Consider the following 12930-nt stretch of genomic DNA (forward strand, 5'->3'; position numbering starts at 1 on the left):
AGTCCTCTTGCCATCGGGGTGACCCGCTCTGCCGCCCTCACGGGTGGATGTGAGAACCTTGGCCATGGAAGCATTCCGGCAGCGAAATGGAGACCAACCATCCGAACGGTAGGTGGATCTTTGTGCGTATAGTAGAGACTCCTACTCCAGCCCGGTTTCGCCTGTCACTACCCGCACGAAGGCTAAAGGCTCGGAAAAGGCGCGCGAATCCTCTGCGCATGCGCCTGCAGCTTCGGGGCAGCTCCCGCTAGGGCCCCTGGGAAAGAGCGGCCGTGGGCGGGGTTGTGGGTGTGGCCTAGTCGTCACGCGCGGCCCCGCCCCATCACCCTTCGTCGCTCTCTGGAGGCGGCAACCGCTAGTCGTCAGCCCTTCCCGGTTGTTCTGGCCGGCTGCACCCTGGTTCTCCGGTGACAATGGGGGACCCCAACAAGCAAGACATCCTGACCATCTTCAAGCGCCTCCGCTCCGTGCCCACTAACAAGGTAACCGCCGCCGGGCGTTCTTGCGGCCTCCCTGGCATCCCAGCTGGACGTCGCGGGCGCTGGGGGCCGCGGCCAGCCGTGGGAGGAGGAGCCGGCCGGGCCTGTGACACGTCGCACTGTGGGGCCGCGGCGATCTGGGCCCAGACTGGGTCGGGACGGGCGCCGCTTCCCAGCTCCACGAGGGGGATGGGGCAGGGGGCGCACACCGGGGGAGCAGGACAGGCTCCTAGGGCCTGGAGGGCGAGAGGCCCGAGCGCTCGGTCTGGGCTGGGGACACCTTGCTGGGGAGCAGACGCGAGTCAGGGGGTTGACACGTGTGAGTTACCTGGGAGCCGGGGTAGGGCTGGCACCTGGGGGCTCTGAGGGAGGGCAGAGACACCTGGCTTCAGCGAGTGGGGAGCGAACAGCACACTCCGACCCCCGCGGGAAGCAGACCCAGTCAGACGCTCCAGCTGGTAGCTCTGGATGCGTGGGGAGGCTTGACTCGCCCCCTAGACCTCGTGGAGCTCGCCCCTAAAGTTCTCTGGTGGTGCCTGTTGAGCCTGGTCGACTGCCTTTGTCCTTTGCCCTTTGCTGGCAGCCTCAGTTTCCCTGTCTGATGAAGCTGCTGGAGGGATTCCAGCTTCTCTTTCTTTTGCTAAGAAAGTCCACCGCAGATCCTTCCCTTTGCTTCCTTCTTGGACTCTCTTGGGAATTCGAGTTCTCCCCATTTTGTCCAGAAGATGCCCGCCCCCTGCCATAACTTTTACAACTTTGCAAAGCTGTTTAGAAGTGTTGTGATGACACAGGGGGCTAAGGTGACACTCTGGGCTGAGGCTCACTGGTCAGAGAGGAACCTAGAGAGTGCAAAGGGCTGTCCTGTCAGTGTGGACTCTCCTCACCCCTCCTGGGACAAGAGTTCTGTCTGGTCCCTACTGACTCCTCCAAAGGGGACAGCTGTTAATAAGCATGGTTGTGAACCTTGACGTAATGGCATAGAAAGTTCCTGAGATTAACAAAATTTAGGTGTTTTTGTTGGTTTTAAGTCTTGATGGTAGAGGGGAGCTCACATTTTTACAGCCTAAGAGAAGGGAGTAGGGGACAGTTTATTGGGGGAGATATGTGATGGATGTGGGAGAGTTAAGATGACAAAGGCTCCGGAAATTCTCCATTGCCCCTGTTTCTTTACTGTTTTCTTGACTTATGGATTTGGATTGGTCTGTTTTAAAGAGTGGTTACTGTGTAACTAGGTAAGATTAGGATCTGTAGTTAGCAAGATGTGAACTATATTTTTTGTCAGCTTTACTTCAAAACATATCAACATGTGTTCTCTTTGAACTGATGGAAGGGAAAGTGCCCCTTTTAAATAAGAAGTCAGTGTCTTTGTATCGAGAGCCACTTTTGAGGGACATGCTTATAAATTATTATCCAGACTCTGCTGTTTTCTAGCTATGTCACCCTTGAGGGGGTTACTTAACCGCTTTGTACCATATTTCCCTCATCTGAAAATGGGGATGTGAACAGGACCTAACTTTGAGTTGGATAACAATAAGCATTTAAAAATTGGGGTCATGAAAAAGAACTAAGATACACGAGACAAGAAAGGTAGTTAAAGAAAAACAAGTTGGTTTACTTTTAGAATATGGTGTCTAATTTCTTCCTCTCTTGTGTAAAGATTTATTTAGTCTAGATCAAAGGTTTTAACTCATAAGCGGCAGTTTTCTAGTTGGTGTTCCTTAGTTTTACAGAGATCGTGTTATCCCTTCAATGAGTGTTCGCTAAGTATCTGCATTTCCTGGGCACTGTGTATTCACTGATGGATAAAAAGATGTGGCTCCTGCCCTCAGGAGCTTATGGTCCAGTTTGGAAGAAGGATAGATGAGGGACTGCAGGCAGGTGGCGTGTTTTCCGCTCTGAGACAGTGTGGAGAAGGGGGAAGAGTGGACTTGGAGAGCACACTGCCTGGATCCAGTCTCTCTGCAGCTCCTTCTTAGCTATGCTGCTTAACTCAGAAATTCCTTAGTTTTCTCTAACATGGAGATTGAGACTAGCCACATAATTTTTGAAATGCACAAAATGAAAATGAAAGGCCCTTGCTTAAAAAGTAGGAGTATTAAGAATTTTTAAATGAGAGGACAAAGCATTAAGCCAGGCGTCCTCAAACTATGGCCCGCGGGCCACATGCAGCCCACCTAGGACATTTATCTGGCCATCCGGGTGTTTTTGCTGCCACTGCCTGTCCTGCTTAGCAGCCATCTCATCCTGGGGCCCGCAGTCTGGCCCTCCAACGGTCTGAGGGACAGTGAACTGGCCCCCTGTTTAAAAAGTTTGAGGACCCCTGCATTAAGCCAATCACAAACCCTTTAAAAAGTGGGTCCCTGTGTGATTGCATAGACGTAGAAAGCTGGCTCTAGTGGGGATGGTAAAAGTACCTTTGGCTAGTACCCTGTTGACTATAAAGTGGTTATGAAGATGAAATTGGCTAAAGCACCAACAATAGTAGCTGATATAAACACTCAAAATTAGATGTTATTATTTTATAATTATTATTCTCATCAATAGGCAAAATAATTGGTTATTAAAAGGCTTTTTTGTGTGTGTGTAGAGACAGAGTCTTACTTTATTGCCCTTGGTAGAGTGCCGTGGCATCACAGCTTACAGCAACCTCCATCTCCTGGGCTTAGGTGATTCTCTTGCCTCAGCCTCCCAAGTAGCTGGGACTACAAGTGCCTGCCACAATGCCTGGCTGTTGTTTGTTGCAGTTTGACCAGGGTCCAATCCAAACCCACCACCTTGGTACATGGGGCCAGCGCCCTACCAACTGAGCCACAGGTGCCTCCCTCAAAGGCTTTTTTTTTTAAAGACAGAGTCTCACTCTGTCACCTCAGGATAGAGTGCTGTGACATCTTAGCTCACAGCAAACTCAAACTTTTGGGCTCAAGAGGTCCTCTTGCCTCAGCCTCCTGAGCAGCTGGGACTACAGGTGCCCACCATGACACCCACCTGGTTTTTCTGTTTTTAAGTAGAGATGGGGGTCTCACTCAGATTGCTTGCTCAGACAAGCAATCTACCTGCCTTGGCCTCCCAGAGTGCTAGAATTACAGGCATGAGTCACCAGGCACTCAAAGGCAGTTTATTGTTCACCATGAGAATGATGTTCTGGCTCAGTGCCTATAGCTTAGCGACTAGGGCACCAGCCACATACACCAAAGCTGGCAGGTTCGAATCTAGCCTGGGCCTGCCAAACAACGACAGCTACAACAACAATAACAAAAAATAGCCAGGTATTGTCGAGAGTGCCTGTACTCCCAGCTACTTTGGAGGCTGAGGCAAGAGAATCATTTAAGCCCAAGAGTTTGAAGTTGGTTTGGCACCTGTGACTCAAGTGGCTAAGACGCCAGACACATACACCTAAGGTGGCGGGTTCAAATCCAGCCCGGGCCCGCCAAAGTGACAATGACGGCTGCAACCAAAAAAAGTAGCCAGGCACTGTGGCAGGTGCCTGTGGTCCCAGCTACTTGGGAGGCTGAGGCAGGAGACTTGCTTGAGCCCAGGAGTTGCAGGTTGCTATGAGCTGTGACACCATGTCACTTTTCCAAGGGCAACAAAGTGAGACTCTGTCTCAAAAAAAAAAAAAGAAAGAAAGAAAGAAAAGAAAAGAGAACTGATATTCTGCTTAGAAATCCTGTCTGAACTTTGGGATTGCATATTGAAACAAAGTGCAGTCCCACTTATCAAAGCACAGCCTCCTGCTGCAACAGGAGGATCAAGGCAGCATTTGTGGGGCCAGACCTGTATTTCTCACTGCCTTCTGACCTCCAAGGTCCCCCTCTCACCTGTGAGCTCTCCCACCCTAAGACTGCTTTACCACCTGCATTTGCATCAAGTGAGTGCCTGCATTGTCAGCCTCAGGCAAACAAGATAGACTTGCCCCCCACCCCCATGGGCTACATTCTAGCAATTCCACAACCTAGTTGCTCAGTCAGGAGGATGCTAAAACCTCACTGCTCTCTTCTTGTAGCCAGCCTTGTGACCACCTCAGAAGTGTCTCTTAAACTTGCTCTGGGCTGTGCACACCAAATCTCTCTTTCACTTCCACCAAAAACCCTTTGGATCTTGTCCTTGCTTACTAAGACACAATCTTGTGACCATTTGTCTTGCCCATTAGACAGCTAGACCATGGGTTCCATGCACCAGACTCTTCCTGCACCATCCTGGGTGTCACTCTGTGTGTGCCAGCTACACACTCAATAGTAAGGGCACAGCAACTACTAGCTGAGTGAGCAGGTGCGGGTTATAGGTGGCCTCTCAGAGAACAGCACCTTCTGGCAGACTCCATCTACTATTTGATGGGGGGGGGCGCGTTTCTCTCCCTAATGGCCATTACCACAGGGTGTTTTCACTTCCATATCTGTCTCTCGTGGGTCACACTTGAGCTCTTTAAAGACTGGCGTGTGGCCTGGCTGCCCCAGTGTCACGCAGTTAGCGATGCTCCCTGATTCATACATCAGCCCCGCCACTTGTCTGGCATACAGCAGGCAGGCAGTAAATACTGCCCTGAATCCACTGGCCCCTTTTCATGACTGTTGTCAGCCATCCCCACTACTCGTGCTCTATCAGGTGAGCCCATCCTGGTGAGGGGCTTTAGAAAGCCCACTCATGTTTTCACTCTTGTATTGGTCCCCAAAAGGCAGAAGCCAGCTCTTTTTTGATAATCAAACAACCTTCTTATAGGTGATTATGTTTATAATGTGTATCTAAAATACTTTATTTTTCCTGGAAAAAGTTTTAAAAAAATTCTATTAGAGGAATTTACTATTCTGTTGTTCTGATTTTAATTATAAATATTAATTTCCATGACAAGCACTGTGTATTTTAAAATACTTTTATGGTTTTGTTAATCAGACAAAGAATGTTTGGCTTTAATGTCAGTATCAAAAGGGGGTAGTGGTAATTTTTTAAGTGATACAAGTTTTGTAAGTTGTTTGCTTGATTAAAAAAATATTACTGGGCCAGGCATGTTGGCTCATGCCTGTAATCCTAACACTCTAGGAGGCTGAGGTGGGTGGATTGCCTGAGCTCAGGAGTTCAAGACCAGTCTGAGCAAAGCAAGACCCTATCTCTACTAAAAATGGGAAAACTGGCTGAATGTTGTGGGGGGCACCTGTAATCCCAACTACTCAGCAGACTGAGGCAAGAGGATAGCTCGAGCCCAAGAGTTTGAAGTTGCTGTGAGCTATGATGCTATAGCACTTTATCCTGGGGCAGCAGAGTAAAACTATGTCTCAAAGAAATTTTGTTTTTAGTGAGTGTTTGCTATGAGTAAGCTGTTATTATTTAGACTTTGTGTGAGATTTAAACAAATATAAATTGATTTGGCCAATGCCGATAAGCATGGACCACCCACAGGCCCCATCCATGCTGGTAGAGAGGAGAACAAGGTGATAGAAAGGCCCAGCCCCACAGGAGCTCTCAGCACCCTCCCTGGGCAAGAGACACATTCCTTGGTTCTGAGCTGTGTCTAAAGAGTTATCTTAAAGTGACCTGGACAAGTTGGAAGAGGCAAAGGTAGAGAGTAGCAGAGTGTTTCATAGAGGAACATCTGTCTGTATTTGTTATCAATTGCTGTATATCAGATTACCCCTGACTTAGCAGCAGCTTCTTTTTTTTTTTTTTTTTTTTGAGACAGAGTCTCATTTTGTCACCCTGGGTAGAGTGCTGTGAGTTCACAGTAACATCAAATTCTTAGGCTCAAGCAATACTCTTGCCTCAGCCTCCCTGGTAGCTGAGACTACAGGCACCTGCCACAATGCCTGGCTATTTTTAGAGACAAGGTCTCACTCTGGCTCAGGTTGGTCTCGAACTCCTGAGCTCAGGCAATCCACTCACCTTGGCCTTCCAGAGTCTAGGATTATAGGTGTGAGTCACTACACCACACCACACCTGGCCTGAGCATCTCTAAACAATAGCCATTTGTTCTCCACACTGGTTCTGAGGGCCAGGATTTGGGAGTGGCTTAGGTGATTGGTTCTAGCTGCTGTCATCCAAGAGCTCACTCATGTGGTGGTTGGCCAGGCTATGCTTCATGCTGGCTCTTGGGCTGAAGGCCTCAGTTCCTTGACACTTGAGCCTCCTTACAGGGCTATCCAAGTGTCTTCAAGACATAGCAGCTGGTTTCCCCCACACCAATGTGGAGATTATGTATGGGTGTGAATACATGGATGTGGGGGCCATTGGGGACATCTTGGAGTCTGGCTACCCCACACTCCTCTGTCTGGGAGGATAAGAAATGTGCATGATGGTATAGCCACTGCCCAGGGCATGGTCAGGTCTAGAGTGTTTCCAACAGGGTGACATCTCTGGCTAGTGTTCATTTAGGGGACTGGTAGGATCCCTGCTTTTGTTTCCAGGGTGAGTCATGTTTGAGATTCATATGGACCTATGTTCTCTTCACTCTATACAGTGTGCAGTGTTGCACTGTTTACATTATAATTTGTAAGTAATATGGTAATGCAATTATAACCATAATTAATATCATTGTATATGTTATTATAATTAAGTAAAATCTGAGAGGTTTTTATTTCTGGTTGTTTTAGACAGAGTCTCACTTTATTGCCCTTGGTATAACCGAGTGCCATGGGGGTCATAGCTTATAGCAACCTCTAACTCTTGGGCTCAAGCAATTCTCTTGCCTCAGCCTTCCGAGTAGCTGGGACTATAGGCACCCACCACAACGCCCAGCTATTTTTAGAGGCTGGGTCTGGCTCTGGCTCAGGCCAGTCTCGAACCTGTGAGCTCAGGCAATCCACCCACCTCGGCCTCCCAGAGTGCTAGGATTACAGGCATGAGCCACTGTGCCCGGCCTAAGTGAGATATTTTCTTATAACCAAAGTTTAAATCGTAAAGGTTAAGCAATTTTCAAGACAAGTCATGAACTGGATCATATAGGATGACTCATTTGGATAATATAAATTAATTAATAACTCAGTTGAATATTTTTCTTTCAGGTGTGTTTTGATTGTGGCGCCAAAAACCCTAGCTGGGCAAGCATAACCTATGGAGTGTTTCTTTGCATCGATTGCTCAGGGACACACCGGTCACTTGGTGTTCACTTGAGTTTTATCCGGTAAGTGAATCTTCCCTTATGGTGGGAATGATTTCATTATTATAGGGGTGTTCTTTCCCTTTTTCCTATAGTTTGCTTTGACATCAAGTAAAATGACAAAACAACAGGTTAATTGCTAGGTTTGGGGATTTAAATCTTATACATAGTATTATTAAGTGAACTGGGAAAGTTAGTTATTTTCTTTTCAGTTACTATTCCATATAGCCCTATACTGTTCTATATAGTTAAAGATGTGAGGCAGGGACATCAAAGACAAAGTCAGAATAGAGGGTGTGAGACGGCAGTTCCTTCACCTTTATGGTTGTTATTATTTGGATACTTTTCCCCTCAGAAACTCACGTTGAAATTTAATCTTCAGTATGGCACTATCAAGAGGTGGGGCTTTTAAAAGGTGATTCAGTCACAAGGGTCCTGCAACCCTATGAATGGGTTAATGGATTAACAGATTCATGGGTTACGGTGGCAGTGGGACTGGTGGCTTATTTAGAAGAGGAAGAGAGACCTGAGCTTACTTACCGAGCTCTCTGACCATGTGATGTCCGACACTGCCTTGGGTCTCTACAAGGAGTCCCCACGAGCAAGAAGGACCTTACTACATGCAGCCCCTTAACCTTGGACTTCTCAGTCTCCATAACTGTAAGGAATAAATTCCTTTTCTTTATAAATTACATAGTTTCAAGTTTTTTGTTATAAGAAAATAGACTAAGACAGTTATCGTCTTTTTTTTTTTTTTTTTTTGAGACGGAGCCTCAAGCTATCCCCCTGGGTAGAGTGCCATGGCATCATGCTCACAGCAACCCAACTCCTGGGCTCAAGCGAGTCTCCTACCTCAGCCTCCCAAGTAGCTGGGACTACAGGCGCCCGCCACAACGCCCGGCCATTTTTTGGTTGCAGCCATCATTGTTGTTTGGCAGGCCCGGGCTGGGGATTCGAACTCGCCACCTTAGGTGTATGTGGCTGGCGCCTTAGCCACTTGAGCCACAGGCGCCGAGCCGACAGTTATCTTCTAATAATCTGCCAGTACCAAGTACACATTCATGAGAGAAGGGTATTCTGGTGCACCCCAGCCAAGGTGAAGGGTTCGTGTACACTGGGGGAGGCCCTGCTTGTATCAGTCTCATGTCCACCATAATCCTGCAGCTCTAGCTCCTGAGGACACTGATAACATAAGACCTGAGGAAATGATTTCTATATGATTTTTAGTGACAGTTTTGAATTTTTGTAACATAAGATCTTTCTTCTCACTATCTGAACACCTGGGCTGCACTGGCCCCTCTGGCAAGTAAACTGTCTTCTGCTTGTCACACTCTGCAGTGGGAGTGTACACAGGGCCTTCGTGTGCATCAGAAGAAGGTGCCCCACGGGACAGACACAGCCCCACAGTCCAGTGGGGAACAGGAAATATTGGGGTGAAGTAAAATAAATTTGAAACAACAGAAGAAATGCTAAAAGGTCCCTCAGCCATGCTCAGAGCTGGAACCTAAGCACGGCCTGCGTGTCAGCTGTCGGGGGCCCTTCTGCAGGGTAGCATTGAGCAGCTGCCGCTCGGCGCTGTGCCACTGACGCTTCCTCAGCCATTCCACTCATTTCCCTGCCTCTCCTCCTTTCAGGGAAGGAACCAGCTAGGCTGGCTGTTTAAACTGCAGCAAGTAATTTTATTTTATATGATGACTTAAGGAAGGAATATTGATATAACACAATTACTGTAAAAGAGTATTTGTTCTATAAGATAAAATCTATTATAATTCATGAGATATTTTGTACGATAGCATAAAAGCTGTATAATGGCAATTATAACATAGTTTCCTTTTTTGATAAATTAAAATGACTTTCCTGGTACATAGAATTCTTTTTCCAGAAATCAGTTTATAGGGCAGGCACTGTGGCTCACGCCTATAATTCTAGTACTCTGGGAGCCCAAGGTGGGTGGATTGCTTGAGCAAAAGCAAGACCTCTATGAAAAATAGAAAAACTGAGGCAAGAGGATCGCTTGAGCCTGAGTTGGAGGTGGCTGTAAGCTATGATGTCCTATACCCAGGGCAACAGCTTGAGACTCTGCCTCAAAAAAAAAAAAAAAAAATTAGTTTGTAAAGGCATGATGAGCTAACATGATGGGCTAACAACCACCGTGTAACTCAGGTAATTATTTAGAAAAGGTAGTTATTTTGTGTGTTCTTACTGATTTTGAAGTGTCTACAGTTTCTTTTCTTTTTTTCTTTGACTTTGGTCTCAGAATATTTTAAATGCACTACTCTGTTCTTGTCTCTTTTTAAAATGTTGAGGGATTTAGTTGCCAGGCAAGTTTATTTACTTCTTTCAATTTTTTCTTTTCTTTTTCCTAGCAACAGGGTCTCTGTTGCCCAAGCTGGAGTGCAGTGAAACCATCACAGCTCACTGCGGCCTTGAACTCCTGGGCTTAAACAGTCTTCCTGCGTCAGCTTCCCAAGTAACTAGGATTATAGTCATGCCTCACCATGCCCAGCTAGTTTTTTTTAATATTTTGTAGAGATGAAGTCTCACTATGTTGGCTAGTCTGGTCTTAAACTCTTGGCTTCAATCAGACATCCCACCTTGGCCTCCAAAAGTGCTGGGATTATAGGCACAAGGCATGACCTGGCCAGTATTGTCTTTTGATGATGCACAAAATTTTCTAATTTTGGTGAAGTTCAGTTTGTCTGTTGGACTTTTTTGTTGTTGATACTTGTGCTCAGGTGTCATATCCAAGAAATCATTGCTAAATCCAGTGTGTCATGAATCTTTTGCCTTATGTTTTCTTCTGAGAATTTTGTAGTTTTAGGTCTTACATATAAGTCTTTGATAAATTTTGACTGGATTTTTGTTTATATGTTAGGTAAGAGTCCAGCTTCATTCTTTTGAAGTTTTCCAGCATGCTTGGTTGAAAAGACTGTCTTTTCCCCAGTAAGTCATGCTTATTTTTGATGGATGTTTTCCCCCCATATTCATCACTATCAGTTAGCTTATGGTGACTCCTGTAGCCAGAGCAGGTGAAGACTAGATTCAAAGATAAAACATATTTGGTTTTCTTCCTTTCTTTTTTTACTGTGTTCTTTCCCTCTTTATCTCTGCCACGTCTCTCCCATTATAATGTGGGTCTCCCTCTTTCTCACCACTTTAAGCCATTCCAGGAAATCAGGTGGTTTTCTGATGTGTTCCTTGTTGAGGGAGAAATGGACCTAGAGCCTGAGGAGGCTGAACAGCAGGATCTGTTTGGGCCTTTGTAGGTTTTATTACTAGCCTCTTAAAACTCAGATAAATAGAACTTTATGAATCACAAGGCTAAATGATTCAAAAACAACACTTAAAATTCACTGTATAACCAGAGGGGAGCAGTCTAGGATTTGGGTAAGAGAAAGTCAAAGATGAGAAGGTACTCGATACCTGTTTGGGTTTTTTTTTTTTATTTGTTTATTAAAGGTAGGGGAGTACTCTTTAAACATTTTTTATTTATTTAATAAAACTGAAAATATTTGCTTCCTGGGAAAAAATCCAAGCAGTCTCAAAGTATATAAAGAAAGAAGTGGAAGTCCCCCCCCTAGAATCCTTTTCCCATCTTCTTCATCCATTCACCAGCTCCCCCAACTCGCCCCAACACATGCACACTCAGAGTCCCATTTCCCAGGCATGACCAGGGTTAATAGTGGCTTGGGTAGAGTGTTTATTTAATTAGAGCCTGCTTTTTAGGTAAAATTTCAACTTAACAATTTGACAAGGGAAATAGTAATTTATAAACTACAGCTTTTGCCACAAGAAAGTGGTGAGGGCAGGTTTGGAATATGTAGAAATGGCAAGCTGCTTTGGAAGCTCCAGTCTCTCTAGCTCTCTTTTTCCTCAGGTTTGCTGTTAAATATTTCATGAGTTTATTAAAGGCGAGTGGTCTGGGCTCAGTGGCTCGTGCCTATAATCCCAGCCCTGGGCACTCAAAGCAAGAATCATACTACTAAGCCAAGAAGCCAGTGCATCCTAGCACTTTGAAAGGCCCAGGCAGGAGAATCCCTTGAGGCCAGGAGTTTAAGACTAGCCTAAGTGACATAGTGACCCCATTTCTACAAAAAATTAAACAGCCAGGCATCCCAGCGTGGATGTGGCTGTCATCCCAGCTACCCTGGAGGCTGAGGCAGGAGGATCGATTGAGCCCAAGAGTTAGAGGTTGCTGTGAGCTATGCTGATGCCACTGTACCCTAGTTGGGGTCACAGAGCAAGACTCTGTCTCAAAAAACAAAACAAAAGTCTTAAATTAGTTATTGGCTTTAAAATAACTTCTTAACATTTACTAGGGTTAAACGTTAGGCATTAGGCATAGAAATTAGAAAATGGAAGGGCAGTGTGAACAGATGTTTTCAGATCTTGCTTTCTTTTCTCCCCATCTTGCGTGTTTTGTTAAGGGTGTTCTGCCCATACCCATTCCACAGTGTCCACATTCCTTTACAGTTGGGTAGTGCAGGGCAAGCTATTGTTGAGTAATGGGGTAGCCTTGCTTTTTGCTCACACCTGTGGGTTCTGAATAGACAGTTGGTTGCTCTAATCAGATCTTTCTTTCCGTCAGCCCCTTGGAGAATGTATGCTATGGGGGCCACACTCAACGCCTTGCTCTGGTTTAATCTTACACTGGGGGTGCGTGTAGTGTCACAGGAGAGACGGGCAGGAGGCTCTGGCAGCTTTCATGTAGGAGCATTAAAGCTTTCACTTTCTCCCCACCCTGCTCAGGGTGATGTGGGCTAGGTCCCTTCTACCAGGCAAGGAGAGTATGAACATCTTCCAGGCACCTAGTAGGGGTCGAACTGTTCAAATAGGTGGCTGAGCTGAGAAAATCCAAACACTGCCTCTATTTTGAGTAGAGCCATGTTACCAAATTTTAGATCATAACCCACCAAACATAAGAGGCGAAGAGTTGGGATTCTGTAGCCTCATGAAGCTATTCGTGTCCCTCTGCTCTAGAGGAGGCTGAATCAGTGAGGCAGAAGTGCTGCTGGCCTGGCACTGCCTGCCAGTGGGCAGGTGCACAGGACGGCAAGCTTTCAGGGGCTCGCCTAGAAGAGGGCTTCCAGGAAGGATGAGAGAGGCTGTCATCCACTCTGGAGACCTGCGGTGTGTCTCCTGTTACCACAGTTAGAATTCTTTAGGCTCCTAAAGCTCAGAGAAAGTTTGTCCTCAAAAGCTTGGTGGTTGCATTCTAAGGAAGACAAGCATTAACATTTAGGAATATTCTTTCCATTTAGGTCTACAGAGCTGGATTCTAACTGGTCTTGGTTCCAGTTGCGATGCATGCAAGTTGGAGGAAATGCTAACGCAGTAAGTTCTTCTGACACTTGTCATTTTCTCCTT

The 12930-nt window shown here is 46.2% G+C and overlaps 1 protein-coding gene across 3 annotated transcripts in view; it reads left to right on the forward strand.

The window, feature by feature from the left end:
• The first annotated feature begins 267 nt into the window (after window positions 1-267).
• ARFGAP3 (ADP ribosylation factor GTPase activating protein 3) overlaps window positions 268-12930 on the forward strand; it is a 59786-nt gene continuing 47123 nt past the window's right edge. For 2 of the 3 annotated variants that reach the window (XM_003783135.2, XM_023509186.1), the window contains exons 1-3: window positions 268-482; window positions 7469-7587; window positions 12825-12897. In XM_003783135.2, coding sequence (XP_003783183.1) covers window positions 414-482; window positions 7469-7587; window positions 12825-12897 — 261 coding nt within the window. In that variant the 5' untranslated portion in view covers window positions 268-413. Of the gene's footprint in view, window positions 483-753; window positions 799-7468; window positions 7588-12824; window positions 12898-12930 lie in introns of those variants that run through there. The other variant, XM_023509187.1, reaches the window with a different exon arrangement.

This window comes from Otolemur garnettii, unplaced genomic scaffold, assembly GCF_000181295.1.
Source record: "Otolemur garnettii isolate 467f Iridium unplaced genomic scaffold, OtoGar3 scaffold00007, whole genome shotgun sequence".
Classification (NCBI taxonomy): domain Eukaryota; kingdom Metazoa; phylum Chordata; class Mammalia; order Primates; family Galagidae; genus Otolemur; species Otolemur garnettii.